The sequence below is a fragment of the Ambystoma mexicanum genome, chromosome 11 (genome assembly GCF_040938575.1).
Source record: "Ambystoma mexicanum isolate Mex_15411 chromosome 11, UKY_AmexF1_1, whole genome shotgun sequence".
In the NCBI taxonomy this organism is placed as follows: Eukaryota; Metazoa; Chordata; class Amphibia; order Caudata; family Ambystomatidae; genus Ambystoma; species Ambystoma mexicanum.
The window spans coordinates 1465962212-1465979871 of record NC_090934.1 but is presented as its reverse complement, the minus strand read 5'-3'; the positions used below and the strand labels follow the sequence as shown (position 1 = coordinate 1465979871).

The following is a 17660-nucleotide window of genomic DNA, read 5'->3' as shown; positions in this document are numbered from 1 at the left end:
AGGTGTGCCAGAGCAGGGCAACACATTTTACATACACCCAGATATGGGATTCTAAGAACACAGGGAAAGCACAGCCCTGGATCTTTTAGAGGCACCTGGATTTGAAATTCAAACAGTCATGAAAGAGCAGGCAATGTGGCAGGGCAGCAGTTCTTAAAAATGCCTAGATGTGAGTTACACAGCACTCATGAAATGCAAGCAGTTCAATGAGGCATGTAAGGTAGACATAGAGGCAAGGATCAAGCAGCAAAGTTTGTCGGAGGTGGCAAGTTCATCAACAAAAGTGCATCGGGGCGGCAAGGTGGTTTCATGGTGAACGTTCAGTCAATGCTCGAGTGAACATACATAGAGGGGGGTAAAGGAAACAGTAGAGAATGCTTGGTTTGTAAGTTCAGCACAAACCTAGTATCTGCACACTGAGATGGAGGAGGAGGGTGTTAAGGCAGGGTAAGGGAAGGGTTGACCGATGAAAAGCACTTACTCAAAGAATGGAGGGAGCGAGATGGTAGGCCCCAGAAGGACTGCAGGAGCACTGGCAGGAAACAAAATGAGGAGCAGAGAGATTCCTGGGGGCCCGGCGGCCACACCTAGACAGGGGCCTTAGTAATGGGCCTTTGTGGGGGGCCAGTTCACACCTGCCGGCTCCTGCCGGCTCCTGGATGGTCTATAGGTGGAGGATTTGACCAATTACAACAGCCATTGGCGGGCTGAGGAGGCACTGCTGGGCAAGTAATGGCGGCGGCCATGTTAGAAGTGTATGGCCCCAGGTTTAAACAGCCCCACTGGGATATGCAGATGCTTCACCTTCAGGACACCGGTCCAGTTCAAACGGGCAATGAGTGATGAGTAAATACTGGTAAATAACAGAGCAATCATGTGTAGTCCAGGTGGGCTTTACCTCGCGTTGCAGATAGCTTGTTGGTGGTGCACGTTGTGGTCTTGGAGTGAAGGCCTGCGACCACCAGCAGGCAAGATGCAGAACTAATCGCCTTTTGTCCTAAAAACATGTAACTGTATTTTACTTGCGATTGACCTTTAGAGGTCATCTAACATAATCATGACCATTTCACATAGTTGAGGCCTCCATTCTACTTACTGTGCGTTTCTTGTGATATATAAAAAAGAAAGGTATTCTGAAAACTGTTTCCTATCCTTCTGTGGACTGCTGCAACTTCAAAGTCACAATGCCCACAATACACTGTGACTGTTAATGCCCGATGAACCATCCAATATTGAATTGACCAAGGTCATGTTCATTCAATGATGTACCTACACTCTTTAAAACATAAAACGTGTTTAATATTTAATGTAAACCAAACAATACTCCAGAGAAGAGATATTATTTTCACTACCAAAATAACTGTTGTGCCATTTGCTTGAACAGCGACTGAAGAGTTGCCGTGCACGATGACGGTCACACTGGAGAAGACGTTGGCTGGACTTGGGTTCAGCCTGGAAGGAGGAAAAGGCTCCATCCATGGGGACAAACCCCTGGTCATCAAGAGGATTTTCAAAGGTAAGGATGGCTTCCTGGTCATTGCTCATTCACTTCACAGTGTCTCCCAAGATGTGTTGGACTGCGACTCCAATGATCCCTCACCATTGACTATGTGGCTAAACCTGATGGAACATCTAGTGAGCAAACTTTGTAGACTCCTGCAGAACAGTGTTTTTCCCAAAGTCCCATGGCACAGGTTGGCCAAGCAGTGGCTCGGAAATGGTAAAACACTGCCACAACCAACAGTGACTCAGACTTCAGTAAATTCTTGGCGAAACCGCATCCCACCGTGAGTAGGATGTTTCTAGATTGAAATTAGTAAGCACTCGTGCACCCCTTTCCTCTGCACTGATTAAATCCCTAACAGCTACTTTTGGGGAACATCTGGTCCAGAGACAAAGAAAAGGTGGAAGGACCGTGCGCTCTTGTTAGGGGCGTTATAGTGGCTGAACATGATTATGAACCCCCCACCCCAATTCCTGGCGGTTAATATTTATTATAATATGCTATAATACCCTCATACCGGTCATTATCTTTTATAATATGCTATAATACCTCTATAATATGCTATAATATACTCATACCCCTCATACCGGTCGGTATTTATTATAATATGCTATAATACCCTTATAATATGCTATAATACCCTCATACTGGTCATTATCTTTTATAATATGCTATAATACCTCTATAATATGCTATAATACACTCATACCCCTCATACCGATTGGTATTTATTATAATATGCTATAATACCCTTATAATATGCTATAATACCCTCATACCGGTCATTATCTTTTATAATATGCTATAATACCTCTATAATATGCTATAATACACTCATACCCCTCATACCGGTCGGTATTTATTATAATATGCTATAATACCCTTATAATATGCTATAATACCCTCATGCCGGTCATTATTTATTATAATATGCTATATTACCTCCATAATATGCTATAATACCCTCATACCGGTCATTATTTATTATTATATGCTATAATACCTCTATAATATGCTATAATACCCTCACACCCTTCATACCCATCATTATTTACTATTATATGCTATAATACCTCTATAATATGCTATAATACACTCATACCCCTCATACCGGTCGGTATTTATTATAATATGCTATAATACCCTTATAATATGCTATAATACCCTCATACCGGTCATTATCTTTTATAATATGCTATAATACCTCTATAATATGCTATAATACACTCATACCCCTCATACCGGTTGGTATTTATTATAATATGCTATAATACCCTTATAATATGCTATAATACCCTCATACCGGTCATTATCTTTTTTAATATGCTATAATACCCTTATAATATGCTATAATACCTTCATACCGGTCATTATTTATTATAATATGCTATAATACCTCTATAATATGCTATAATACCCTCATACCGGTCATTATTTATTATAATATGCTATAATACCTCTATAATATGCTATAATACCCTCATACTGGTCATTATTTATTATTATATGCTATAATACCTCTATAATATGCTATAATACCCTCATACTGGTCATTATGTATTATTATATGCTATAATGGCCTCATACCGGTCATTATTTATTGTCATTATTTATTATAATATGCTATAATACCCTCACACGGGTCATTATTTATTATAATATGCTATAATACCCTCATACACCTCATACCGGTCATTATTTATTATAATATGCTATAATACTTCTATAATATGCTGTAATACTCTCATACTGGTCATTATTTATTATAATACGCTATAATACCTCTATAATATGCTATAATACCCTCACACGGGTCATTATTTATTATAATATGCTATAATACCTCTATAATATGCTATAATACCCTCATACTGGTCATTATTTATTATAATATGCTATAATACCTCTATAATATGCTACAATACCCTCATACTGGTCATTATTTATTATAATATGCTATAATAGCCTCATACGGGTCATTATTTATTGTCATTATTTATTATAATATGCTATAATACCCTCACATGGGTCATTATTTATTATAATATGCTATAATAGCCTCATACGGGTCATTATTTATTGTCATTATTTATTATAATATGCTATAATACCCTCATACTGGTAATTATTTATTATAATATGCTATAATACCTCTATAATATGCTATAATACCCTCACACCGGTCATTATTTATTATAATATGCTATAATACCTCTATAATATGCTAGAATACCCTCATACTGGTAATTATTTATTATAATATGCTATAATACCTCTATAATATGCTATAATACCCTCATACTGGTCATTATTTATTATAATATGCTATAATGGCCTCATACAGGTCATTATTTATTGTCATTATTTATTATAATATGGTATAATACCCTTACACGGGTCATTATTTATTATAATATGCTATAATACCCTCATATGATATGATATGATATGATATGGCATTTGTAACGCGCCTATACACAAGTGTTTCAAGGCGCGACGAGGCAGGGATGGGGGAACAAGGGGAAGACAGACAACGATCCTACTAGGCCAGGTGTCATTCAGACCGTGCAAGTGCAGGGGGAGGGGGAAGGGAAAGTGCAACGGGAAGGGGAGGGGGGAAGTGCAGTTCAAGAAAGTAGAATAAAGTAAATAAATAGGACCAGCTGGTGGCGAGTGCAAGGTAAGTGCAGACAAGTGCTGGGAAAGGGGGGGGCTGTAGGGATACAGAGACAGTCCCTCAGTGCAGGGGTTGCCAGGGAGGCAGTGCAAGAGGAGAGTGGCTGGGCCCAGGACCGAGGTAGTGAGAGTGGCCCAGTTGTAGATTAGGTGCAGATTCAGTCGAGAATTTAGCAGGGGAGAGGGAGAGAGAAAGCAGAAGCAAAAAGGAAGGCTTTGAGGTGCTTCCTGAACCGGAGATGGTTCTCCTCAAGTTTCAGGGAGGCAAGAAGGCTGTTCCAGAGGGAGGTCCCTGCCACGGCGAGAGATCTACCCCCAGCTCGTTGCTTCGAGAAGCGGCTGACCCTGAGGGAGTTGGAGATGGATGAGCGAAGGGCTCGGCAGGGAAGGTATTTAGGAAGAGAGAGTTGAAGGTATTTAGGCCGCAGGCCCCAGAAGGCCTTGTGGACAATGCAGAGGGTTTTGAACTTAATCCTCGCAGGCACTGGGAGCCAGTGTAGAGATTTCAGTCCTGGAGAGATACGGTCCCTGGGCTTGAGGCCAAGGACAAGTCTCGCAGTTCTGTTCTGGATGAGTTGTAGGGGGCGGAGAGTGGAGGCAGGCAGATTAAGATAGAGGCTGTTACAGTAGTCCAGCTTCGAGAGAACCAAGGCTCTGGAGACAGTGAGCTTCTGGCGGAAGGAGAGGAAGGGAAGAATACCTCTGAGGAGGTGCAGCTGGTAGTGTGACTTCTTAGAGACGTCAGATATATGAGGAGAGAAGGAGAGTGTGGAGTCGAAGATGACCCCGAGGTTTTTTGCCTTGCAGGTAGGAGCAGGAGGAGGGCCAAGCGAGGCTGGCCAGAGTGCTACAGGGAAGGAGGGAGTGGGTGTGCCGATGAGTAGAATCTCAGTCTTACTAGCATTAAGGCAGAGGTCAGTGGCGGCACACCATTCCTGGATGGCAGACAGACAGTCAGAGATGAGGGAAGGAGAGGAGGAGGCCGAGGGTAGCCTGAAAATGAGTTGGGTGTCATCCGCATTGCACTGAAAGTAGGGGCAGAGAGCGGCGATGCGGTGGGCAAGGAGTGCCAGATACTGGTTGAAAAGCCAGGGAGAGAGATTAGATCCCTGGGGAACACCACAGGTGGAGAAAAAGATGTCAGAGAGGAAGGACCCAAGTTGGACCTGGGAGGGTCGATTGGAAAGGAAAGAGGTCAGCCACGCCAGAGCCTGACCAGTGATATCCAGGTTATCACGGAGACGGTTGAGCAGGATGGCATGGTTGACAGTGTCAAAGGCAGAAGAGAGATCGAGCAGAATGAGAACACACGGAGTGTTAGAGTCGAGGTTCAAGAGCAGGTCCTCACGGATGTTCAGAAGAGCAGTTTCCGTGCTTCTGGCCGCTCTGAAGCCAGATTGATGGTCATGGAGACTACCAACAGTTTCAGCATGGAGGTTAAGCTGGGAGATGGCCGGTTTCTCCAGGAGCTTGCCCAGGAAGGGAGTGATGGAGATTGGGCGATAGTTAGCCGGGCAGGAGGGGTCGGAAGAGGGTTTCTTGAGAAGAGGGTGCACAAGGGAGTGCTTGAGGGGGGATGGGAAGACTCCAGAGGCGAAGGAGTGGTTGCAGAAGTCAGCCAGGGCAGGAGCCAGGGAGTCGATGTGGTCCTTGATAGTTTTGGAGGAACAGGGGTGAACCTGTTTAGACGAGACTTTCATAGATCGGACTTGTCTGGAAACCTCGTCAGCAGAAAAAAGTGGAAAGGCAGAGAATGAGGGAGGAGGGGTGGCTGCAGAAGGGCCAGAGGAAGAGCCGGGAAGAGAGTGAGGGAGGTGATAGGAGGAGAGTGAGGACAGGATGTCCTGAGTTTTTGAGATGAAGTGAGAGGCCAGTGCAGTGCAGAGGGCCTGGGAGGGGACAGGAGAGGTAGAGACTGCAGCAGGGTTGGCAAGCTCCTTGCAGATTTTAAAGAGTTCAGCCGAGTTGTTGGATGCCGCAGAGATGCGGGCTTGGATAAGGGCTCTCTTTTTGGTGAGAACGGAGAGACGGTATTGCCTTTGGAGCAGGCAGCAGGCCAGTTTATCAGAGGATGAACATGAAGCACGCCATTTCCTCTCAGCCACCCTGCACTTGTGTTTTAGGGTGACGAGATCCGAGTCATACCAGGAGTTACATTTGGCTTTGGGCTTCAGGCGGATTCTCATGACAGGGGCAAGGGTATGAAGAGTATTAGATATAGCAGAGTACAGCATGGAGAGGGCTGTGTCAGGGTGGGAGTCAGCCGAAGGGGAGGGGGGGTGAGAAGGTGGCAGCGAAAGCCTCAACTGACACACGCTTCATGGGTCGGATGACCGAGAAGGTGGGTGGCAGTGATGAGGGTGGCTTTGCCTGTGGGGTAGGGAGGGTGAGGTGGGAGGTTAGGAGAAAGTGATCACTCCAGGAGAGAGGAATGGCGAGAGGGACAGAGAGGGGAAGGTCAGAAGAGATCAGAGCATCAAGAGTGCGCCCTGCAGAGTGAGTAGGCCCAGACGGGAGAATAGAGATTGAGAGAGAGTCGCAGAGGTCACGAAAGAGTCCACTGGGGGGACAGGAGGCATCAAGGTGGATGTTGAAGTCACCAAGAAAGAGGAGTTGAGTGGTTGAGGACAGGAGTGAGGAGGAGAGGTCAGCCCACTCAGAGAGGAAGGAGGAAATTTGACCAGGTGGCCGATAGATAGTAGCCACGGTAAGGGAATGGCTAGGAGAGAGAGAGAGTCTGCAGACAAGACATTCAAAAGAGGAGTAGGTCTGCGTAGGAGTGAAAGTGGCAGGAATCCACTCAGGGAAGATAAGGGCAACACCCCCACCTGCGCGGTTGGGCCTGGGCACGGAGAAGATCTTGTAACCGTCAGGTAGGAGTGTGTCAAAGCGGGTGACAGAGCTGGCTGTGAACCATGTCTCAGTGAGACCGAGGACGTCAAGGTCCAGTTCCTCAAGAAGGCGACAGATATCAGAGGAATGCTTGATGGCAGAGCGAGAGTTAAGAGTGGCAATGTGGAGAAGGTTGCCATCCTTGAAGAACATCCGGGGAGGGGTACAGATCAGAGGTACGCCCTGCGGAGGTGTAGCAGAAGGAGGTGAAGAAGGAGCACGAGAGGGGGCAGGGAGGGAGGGTAGAGGCAAGGTAGCCGAGGACAGAGGAGGGGGGACAGCAGGAGAGGAGAGGAAGTTGATGAGGCGAGGGAAGCGTCTATCAAAGAGGTGAAGGTTGGCCTGAGGACCTTGGACCAAGACGGTCCCATTAGCGTAGACATTAATGATGGCCTTAGAGGAGCGGAAGGGGGCCAAGAGGACATCCCAATGGGTGCCACCATTAATGGGAGCAGAGGAAAAAGGAGAGAGCACAGAGACCATATGAAGGGTCCATAGGTCAGGTGAAGGCACGAAAAAGAGGATGTCAGTGAGAGTTTCCTTAGAGCAGGCACTAGTGTAGGTGTCAGCGATAGGGAGGCCTGGGTTGGAGACCAGGATGTCCTTTTTAAACTTTTTCCTACCAGATTTAGTGAGGAGAGCAGGATAGTCAATGGAGAAGCAGTTAGAGAAGATAGGCGAGACAGAGAGCACCATGGAGTAGGAGGGAGTGGGGGGGGGAGACAGACGATGCGAGCGCCCGCAGACAAGGAATAGAGCGGCAAGCACAGGTTGCGCAACAACAGTAATGCGTATTAGGTACACAGAGGAGAGCCCACCTAAGTTTGAGAATCCTGCGAGGGGAGAAAAAAAAAACCTAGTTTACCACAACTGTTGAACACAGTGAGGTGAAGATACCAATGCGAATGTAATGACCCAGTGTAGGTGGGGTGGGGTGGGCCGGGAGAAGGTGGAGATAGCAAGTGATGCTGGCACCTGGCGTCCCCTGCAGACACCTGCAGACACACAGGGAGCCGCAGCTGTAGGAGTCGCCCTTGGCCTAGGGGCCGTTAGCCGCAGGGGGCTGCCGGGCAGAGGGCTGCCCAGGAGGGATTGGTTATTAGAAGAGGAAGGGGAGGGGGGGTGTGGGCGGGCAGGGAGGCGGGAGGGAGAGGAGGACCAGGAAGTGGGAGGGGAGGGGAGAGCAGGCACAACAACACACTCAGAGCGCGGATGCAAAAAGCATCAATGGAGAAAAAAAAAAAGAAAACACTCTAATACACCTCATACCAGTCATTATTTATTATAATATGCTATAATACCTCTATAATAAACTATAATACCCTCATACTGGTCATTATGTATTATAATATGCTATAATACCTCTATAATATGCTATAATACCCTCACACGGGTCATTATTTATTATAATATGCTATAATACCTCTATAATATGCTATAATACCCTCATACTGGTAATTATTTATTATAATATGCTATAATAGCCTCATACAGGTCATTATTTATTGTGATTATTTATTATAATATTCTATAATACCTCTATAATATGCTATAATACCCTCATATTGGTCATTATTTATTATAATATGCTATAATACCCTCATACACCTCATACCGGTCATTATTTCTTATAATATGCTATAATACCTCTATAATATACTATAATAGCCTCATACGGGTCATTATTTATTGTCATTATTTATTATAATATGCTATAATACCTCTATAATATGCTATAATACCCTCATACTGGTCATTATTTATTATAATATGCTATAATACCCTCATACACCTCATACCGGTCATTATTTCTTATAATATGCTATAATACCTCTATAATATACTATAATAGCCTCATACGGGTCATTATTTATTGTCATTATTTATTATAATATGCTATAATACCTCTATAATATGCTATAATACCCTCATACTGGTCATTATTTATTATAATATGCTATAATACCTCTATAATATGCTATAATACCCTCATTATTTATTATAATATGATATAATACCCTCACACGGGTCATTATTTATTATAAAATGCTATAATACCCTCATACACCTCATACGGGTCATTATTTATTATAATATGCTATAATAGCCTCATATGGGTCATTATTTATTATAATATGCTATAATAATAATTTATTATAATATGCTATAATACCCTCATACCGGTCATTATTTATTATAATATGCTATAATAATAATTTATTATAATATGCTATAATACCCTCATACTGGTCATTATTTATTATAATATGCTATAATACCCTCATACACCTCATACCGGTCATTATTTCTTATAATATGCTATAATACCTCTATAATATACTATAATAGCCTCATACGGGTCATTATTTATTGTCATTATTTATTATAATATGCTATAATACCTCTATAATATGCTATAATACCCTCATACTGGTCATTATTTATTATAATATGCTATAATACCTCTATAATATGCTATAATACCCTCATTATTTATTATAATATGATATAATACCCTCACACGGGTCATTATTTATTATAAAATGCTATAATACCCTCATACACCTCATACGGGTCATTATTTATTATAATATGCTATAATAGCCTCATATGGGTCATTATTTATTATAATATGCTATAATAATAATTTATTATAATATGCTATAATACCCTCATACCGGTCATTATTTATTATAATATGCTATAATAATAATTTATTATAATATGCTATAATACCCTCATACCGGTCATTATTTATTACAATATGCTATAATAATTATTTATTATAATATGCTATAATGCCCTCATACTGGTCATTATTATAATACCCTCATACGGGTTATGCTATAATAATTATTTATTATAATATGCTATAATAGCCTCATACGGGTCATTATTTATTATAATATGCTATAATAGCCTCATACGGGTCATTATTTATTATAATATGCTATAATAGCCTCATACCAGTCATTATTTATTATAATATGCTATAATACCTCTATAATATGCTATAATAGCCTCATACGGGTCATTATTTATTGTCATTATTTATTATAATATGCTATAATACCCTCATACGGGTCATTATTTATTATAATATGCTATAATAATTATTTATTATAATATGCTATAATACCCTCAAACGGGTCATATGCTATAATAGCCTCATACGGGTCATTATTTATTATAATATGATATAATAGCCTCTTGTCAGCTGAGCGTGTGGGGGTTGATGCCCACATGGCAAGCCTAACTATGGGTGCTGTCAATTTAGAGCAACATTTTCTTTACCTTTGGGCCAAATAAGATGTCCACCTTTCTAATGTTAGTCGGTGTCTGACCGCAGTGCTCCGTGTTCCTGCCATAGGACCATGCAGGATGTGTGCAATCAGAAGAAAGCCCAGGGGGTGCGGGCACCCACTGGCTCCCAGGGTGCCCTGCGGCACATGATGGCACCGAGCTTGTGATCAGGCGCACGTGTGGCCATGCTCACCAGAGAGGAAGCTTAAGATCTGTGACAGCCGCCATTCCCATGTGCCATGAAACTGGACTTTAAGAACACCGGAGGGTAGGGAAGGGAAGCAGCAGAGGGGAACTGCACCTGCATAAGCAGAAGAGAGAGTGTGGCAAAGGCAACGAAGGGCAGAGGTCATGCAGGAGCATCCCCAGACGCCCACGACTGCCTGACCCTGTCTTGGAAGCGTGGCCATACTATGGACAGGCATCTTGCCATCCACAGCAGAGAGCTCCTGGACCAACAGCAGGTTGGGTTTGGCCCTGTTAAGGCATGCTAGCTGCCCAGACTTCTCTCCCTGCAGCCTGGGTTCCACTACCCTCATCCGCACTGGACCTGCCCTACCTGCTGAGTGAGTTTCATCACGCACTCATCACTCTTGGACTTCTGCTGCTTCAGTCCCAGTGTATCATATCACTCCACCCACGTGCACCCTGCCCCAAGCCCCACCCACAGCCCTGTGTAAATGAATCCTAAAGTCTTCATTTGTATTTCGGCCACCGAAGGCCTCGCTGAAATGATAACTTTGCCCCGTCTAAAGTGCGCTCTTCTATGTTGGATACTAATAGCCCTGCTTTGCTTTGCAGCCACCCATGGATGCCCATGGACACTGGTACCGACTGATAACTCCACTCTGTGGCCTGCCAGCCATTCATGGATATCCATGGACACTGGTACCGACTGATAACTCCACTCTGTGGCCTGCCAGCCATTCATGGATACCCATGGGCACTGGTACCGACTGATAACTCCACTCTGTGGCCTGCCAGCCATTCATGGATACCCATGGGCACAGGTACCGACTGATAACTCCACTCTGTGGCCTGCCAGCCATTCATGGATACCCATGGGCACTGGTACCGACTGATAACTCCACTCTGTGGCCTGCCAGCCATTCATGGATACCCATGGGCACTGGTACCGACTGATAACTCCACTCTGTGGCCTGCCAGCCATTCATGGATACCCATGGGCACTGGTACCGACCGATAATGCAGCCATTCACCCAGCCATTCACCAAGCCATTCACCCCCCCACCACACACACACACACAAACACCTCTGCCTCACCCCTCATACTCCTCCTCCCACTATGCATCCCTCACTCCCATTACTGTTACTACTCACACTCTGCTTGCCTCTCTCCCAGACCCCCCTCCTAAACTCTTCCACTCCTTCTCTCGATCCTTATAGCCTTTCCCTGCCTTCCACCTCACGATCAAAAGGCCTCCCAGGTGACTTGTCTACCCCAATCTCATCCATCTCCCAATACTTCTTCCTTCCTCCCACACTCAAGCACTACCATTCCACTTGCCCTTGGAACGTAAAATGTATCTACAAAAAGCCTCCTTCGTCACAGATTACTTTGAGTCTCAGAGCCCCCCAGCCCATGTGGCCATGGGCATCACTGCGATATGGATCAACAATCATGACACCGACCACTGCTGCCCCACACATTGCCCTTTCTGCCCTGCACATTGCCCCTGCTGCCCCACACATTGGCCCTGCTGCCCCACACATTGCCCCTGCTGCCCCACACATTGCCCCTGTGGCCCCACACATTGCCCCTGCGGCCCCACACATTGCCCCTGCGGCCCCGCACATTGCCCCTGCAGCCCCGCACATTGCCCCTGCGGCCCCACACATTGCCCCTGCTGCCCCACACATTGCCCCTGCGGCCCCACACATTGCCCCTGCGGCCCGCACATTGGCCCTGCTGCCCCACACATTGCCCCTGTGGCCCCACACATTGGCCCTGCTGCCCCACACATTGCCCCTGTGGCCCCACACATTGCCCCTGCGGCCCCGCACATTGCCCCTGCGGCCCCACACATTGGCCCTGCTGCCCCACACATTGCCCCTGCTGCCCCACACATTGCCCCTGCGGCCCCGCACATTGCCCCTGCGGCCCCACACATTGCCTCTGCTGGCCCATACATTGCTCCTGCTACCCCGCACATCACCCCTGCGGCCCCGCAAATTACCCCTGTGGCCCTGCACATCGCCCCTGCTGCCTAACACATTGCCCATGCGGTCCCACACATTGCCCGGCTGGCCCAGACATTGCCCCTGCTAGCCCACACATTGCGTCTGCTGGGCCAGACATTGGCTCTGCGGCCCCACACATTGCCCCTGTGGCTCCACACATTACCCCTGCTGCCCCGCACATTGCCTCTGAGGCCCGGCACTTTGCCCCTGTGGCCCAACACATTGCCCTTCCCCCGTCCCACAATCTTCCTGCTACTCCAGAAGAGGGGGTAAGTTTAGCCTTATGATAAACAAGGCTCATTCCTCTGCCCCCTTACATTTTCTACCACTCTCCTTTGAGTTCACTGCTACCCAATTCCTCCCACCTATCCCTCTCACCTTCCCCCTGATTGATCAGCCCCGGGGCCCTCTCAACCCCTTCTTCTCTTAGCTGGACCTCCTCAACACCATACGACCTGAAGTACCAGTAGTGCTCCTAGGTGCTTTCACGCACCCCAAATCGCCCGAATTCATGCACTTCAACTTGGCTCCATCCTCTATGTCCACTCCCTTAAAAAGGTACCAGACCCCTCCCAGGGGAACCCCTTACCTTGTCTCCACGTCCTCCTGCGTTTCACATATAAGCTCTCGATTGATCCCTCCCCTTGTGACCACTGTATCCTCCATTTCAGGGTTGCACCCCCTTTCCCCTGCTCTTCCTCTCTTCCATCTCCAAATGAAGATTCCAAACTTACGCCATGCCCCCCCCCCCACCTTGGCTAAGTCGTGTCCTCGTTTCACTCTTCCTTTCCATTTTGGACAGGCCATCTCAGACTTCAAGATATCTCTCTGCCCCCACTTAGATAACCACTACCCCCCTTGTACTTTCAGTCCTTTCACCCCTAGCCGCCAACCTTGGATGGCTTCTGAGACCCTCCTCCTCAAAACAGATTTACAACCTCACCTGTGTTAGTGGAGCAAAGACCTTATCGCCCCCCCCTTCTGCTGACCTAAAATAATGAGCTTCTCGCCTTCATCATGGCCCAACTCTGCCACATCACCCCTTTTCACCAATCACATTACTGCTCTTGACTCTCACCCTCACAAACACTCCTCCACACTGCAAGCCATTCTGCCTCCTCTTCACCCTTGTATGATCCCTTCTTTGCAATACGCTAGTGAATTTGACCACTACATCCGATATCAGATTGCAAAAATGTATAGCACCCTCATCACCCAACTCGCCCTTCCTCACACCTTCCACCCCAATTCTTTCTCCCTCACAACCATGTCCATCACCTCGCATCTGGCACCCATCCTGATGTCAGCCAATCTGTTGTTCCGCCCCCACTTTGATCCATTTGCCCCTAAGGCAGTCAAATGAACTTTCACCTCTGACCTCCTCCAACCTCTCCTCTCTCTTCAACATCTCTCCTCCCCTTGTGATATTCAGTCCCGATTTAGGATATCAACTGTCCTGTCAATCCTAAAGAAGTCCGCATTTGATCCATCCTGAACTATCGGCCAGCATAACTTCTCCAAGTCCTCATCTGATCCATCCTGAACTATTGGCCGGCATAATTTCTCCAAGTCCTCATCTGATCCATTCTGAACTATCGGTCGACATAACTTCTCCAAGTCCTCACCTGATCCATTCTGAACTATCGGCCGGCATAACTGCTCCAAGTCCTCATCTGATCCATCCTGAACTATCAGCCGGCATAACTGCTCCAAGTCCTCACCTGATCCATTCTGAACTATCGGCCGGCATAACTTCTCCAAGTCCTCACCTGATCCAATCTGAACTATGGGCCGGCATAACTTCTCCAAGTCCTCATCTGATCCATTCTGAACTATCAGCCGGCATAACGTCTCCGTCATTATTCTAAAATCCTTGACCTGCTCGTCTCAAGAGGTTCACAACCTAACTGCTCACTAATGGCCTTCGCCAACAATTCCAATGTGGATTTTGCTACTGTCATTTTTGATAATTAGCACTCAACCACATCTCCAACTTTGTGACCTCTGCTGATCATTGTAAATTGTCCTCTTTCTACATCCTACCGGACCTCTCAGCCGCCTTTGATACGGAGGACCCGTCTCTTCTTCCAACCCTCACCGATCTTGGAATCCAGGACACCTCTCTCGGCTGGATAGCTTCCTATTTTTCCCATTGGTTTTCTCCATCTCACAAAACACAGGCACCTTTGGCACAACCTCCCTCCCCATTGCCACCCCCAAAGGTTCTGTCCCAGGCCCCTTCACACTCTGCATACCCGTCTTGCTCAGCTGATGCCTTTCTTTAACTTTTCCTATCGCCCATTTGAGGACAACCTGCACATCTTCTCTTTCCTTGCTCCTGATCTCTCTGCATGCATTTCTGCTAGCCTCTCAACCAACCACCAGTGCATGGCACTTTGCGGTTTAATATTTAACCCTTGCATGATCAAAGTAATTCAGCTTCTGGCCTCCAATGCCCCTCCCATTCTTTTTCCCATCCAATTCCACTTGGCTTACTCTACACCTTGCCCAATATGGCCACCATTGGGGTCTACCTTGATAGTGATCTCCACCTAGACAACTGTGTTGCTCCAACCTTTTCTGCGGCAAGTATTAGCTTGCTTAATAGCAGCAAAATCTGTCGCCTCCCCCCTTACAACGGTACTAAATCCTGAGTTCTCACTCGTCTCGACTACGGTTCTACCCTCCTCCTAGACCTTCCCCCTTCTGATTGACTCAACTTTGCCACCCGTACCCTATGCAGTCTTTCCTGTTCTCCCACCGCCAAACAGCACCTGGTTGGTTCTCCATGAAAAACTGTCCACTCTTCGACTTCCTACTGCATTGTTTTCAGATCCATGCATGAGCTTGCAAGCAATTACTTATCTGATCTGATTACCTATCCTCTTGCAACCTCCACTTTAGCTCACTATCTGTGCGTTCTCCAACAATCCTGTGCTTCCTCTTGCTTTTGCCGCTTCCATGCCCCACACTCCTGGAAATCCCCTATTGGCTGCTCCTTTAAAGCTCCACCTCCTCAACCAAGGAGGACCCTCTGGTTCCACACACATTACTCTCCCTCCCCATCTAATATGTTGCTAACTTCATTGCATGCACTACCCTGCACACACTCAGTCCCCTTGGAATCCTGTCTGTCATGAGTCTAGTCCTGTCCCTGATTTCTGTACTATATACTCCCCACTATCCACCTGTCATTTGGCCTGCTGCCTTTCCACCCAATGTACAGCACTTCAATCAGGATTGTCCTGATGAATGCTCTTTAGCATGTAAGTGGGTCTGAGTGAAACACATTGTTCTCTTAATAACTATAGCGCCTCTGCCCAGGTCATTGAAGCCCACATGTACTGCATGGCAACCTTTGTGATTCAGTCAATCTGGCTATTAACCAGTCAAAATCAAGCAAGACTTTAGTATGTGCTAGTTCTTAACACATTCGTGTTAGTGCCTCTGACAATCGCAGTTTAATAACATGCTCTTACTTCGAGTTTTCAATAGACTGTTTATACCCCTACATGTAATGGGCTGTGATCGCGGTCGGTGTTCACGTGATATCACTTTCTGCGATCTTATTGAGATGCACGTGGTCTGGTGAGATCACTCCATCCAATGGTTTAGAAGACATTCTGCCAATGTTCCCACTGTCGCTGGATAATGTTCGCATGAACGCCTATTTATGAAAACAAATTCTTATTTTGTTTGCAATTGGTGTCATTTGAGACTCAGTCACATAATAGTTGAGGGAACACGGCCATAACATTTCGACAGGCATTTTAAGATCTTAGTTGGCTTTATTGATTATTGGTATGGAATACAACATTTCTAGAATGAGTACTATGCAATCTATTGATTATTCAGTTTTTATAAACCTCGCTTTGATCAGACATTATTGGCTGTACAGTGTGTCAATTACATTAGGTGTTTGTCTGAGAAACTTTAAGGACAAGAAATCCTTTATCATGCTAAAATCATAAAACCTTCCTTAATAAAACAGATAGAAATTGACTATTGCTGGAATTGGCCCTAAAGATATAAATATTTCATTCCCTCAGGTGCGGAACCAGAAGGAAGCCTTGTCCAGCCTGGCGATGAGATCCTGCAAGTGCACACGCATTCCATGCCTGGCCTCACCCGATTTGAAGCTTGGAATATCATCAAATCCCTCCCAGATGGACCGGTCAGGGCGATTATTAAGAGAAAAGGCCAAACGCCTTCCAAAGACAGCCCGGCGGAGGCGTGAGGAAACGGCCTAAAAGACATCCCAGGGGCTGCTTCTTGGCAGTGCTGTTTTCAAAATCATTCTCCACCTGGTCTGGCGAGAGCTCCACAGACAATTGTCCCTTTCTATATTCCACGGAGGATGCCGGAGCAAACCGGAACACGTCCCGACTGCCGAATGCGCCGTTATGCTGGAAATGAGTAATCCAGTATTCATTACCAGCTGTTAGAGACGCAAGATTTGTAAAAAAAAGATATATTTTAAGTAATATAATGGTGTAATAAAATGTTTGCCAATGGCATTTAATTTATGCAAATATCTTTTATCTCTGGGCTTCCTCCTGCTAAAGCTGCCCATTTTATTGACGGCCGGGGTCCAGTAACTTAAATCTTTCTGAAATCCATCTGTATATCTGCTATAAAGAGAATTGTTTTATTCCAAAGTATATTTCCTGTTGCAGGAGAGAAATATGTTAGGATCGCATTTGGTGTCTCTTCTTTTCTCGCGCTGTTTTTTAAAATGTTAGAAAGAGTCTGGAAGAACTATCTGCCTCGACTAAACCTATTCAATAATCAAGGATGCCTGGAAAATGTTGTAAATAAACTATTTTTAATGTTGGTATTGTGTTCCCTTTGATAACATTACTTTAACAATTCTAATTTCTTTTATTCAGAGCTAAAGACAAATGACTAAGGAGTGGACGTATTAGGTTTAAATGCCAGATAGGAGTAGTGCTGATCTTAGCCAAGAAGAAGTGGATTTATCCAAAGAAAGGCCAGGCACATAGGAAGCAAGGTCTGTTTCCTCATATGTGGAGTGGAAACAATGATCTGACATGCATGCACAAGAATCCATGTCCATGTTAAT

At 45.5% G+C, this 17660-nt stretch overlaps 1 protein-coding gene across 1 annotated transcript in view; it reads left to right on the top strand.

Moving 5' to 3' along the window:
• The window catches only part of IL16 (interleukin 16), a 364690-nt gene extending 347279 nt beyond the window's left edge, over positions 1 to 17411 (top strand). Inside the window, exons 18-19 of the mRNA XM_069625140.1 lie at positions 1385 to 1516; positions 16627 to 17411. Coding sequence (XP_069481241.1) covers positions 1385 to 1516; positions 16627 to 16814 — 320 coding nt within the window. The 3' untranslated portion in view covers positions 16815 to 17411. The remainder of the gene's footprint in view (positions 1 to 1384; positions 1517 to 16626) is intronic.
• The last annotated feature ends 249 nt before the right edge of the window (positions 17412 to 17660 follow it).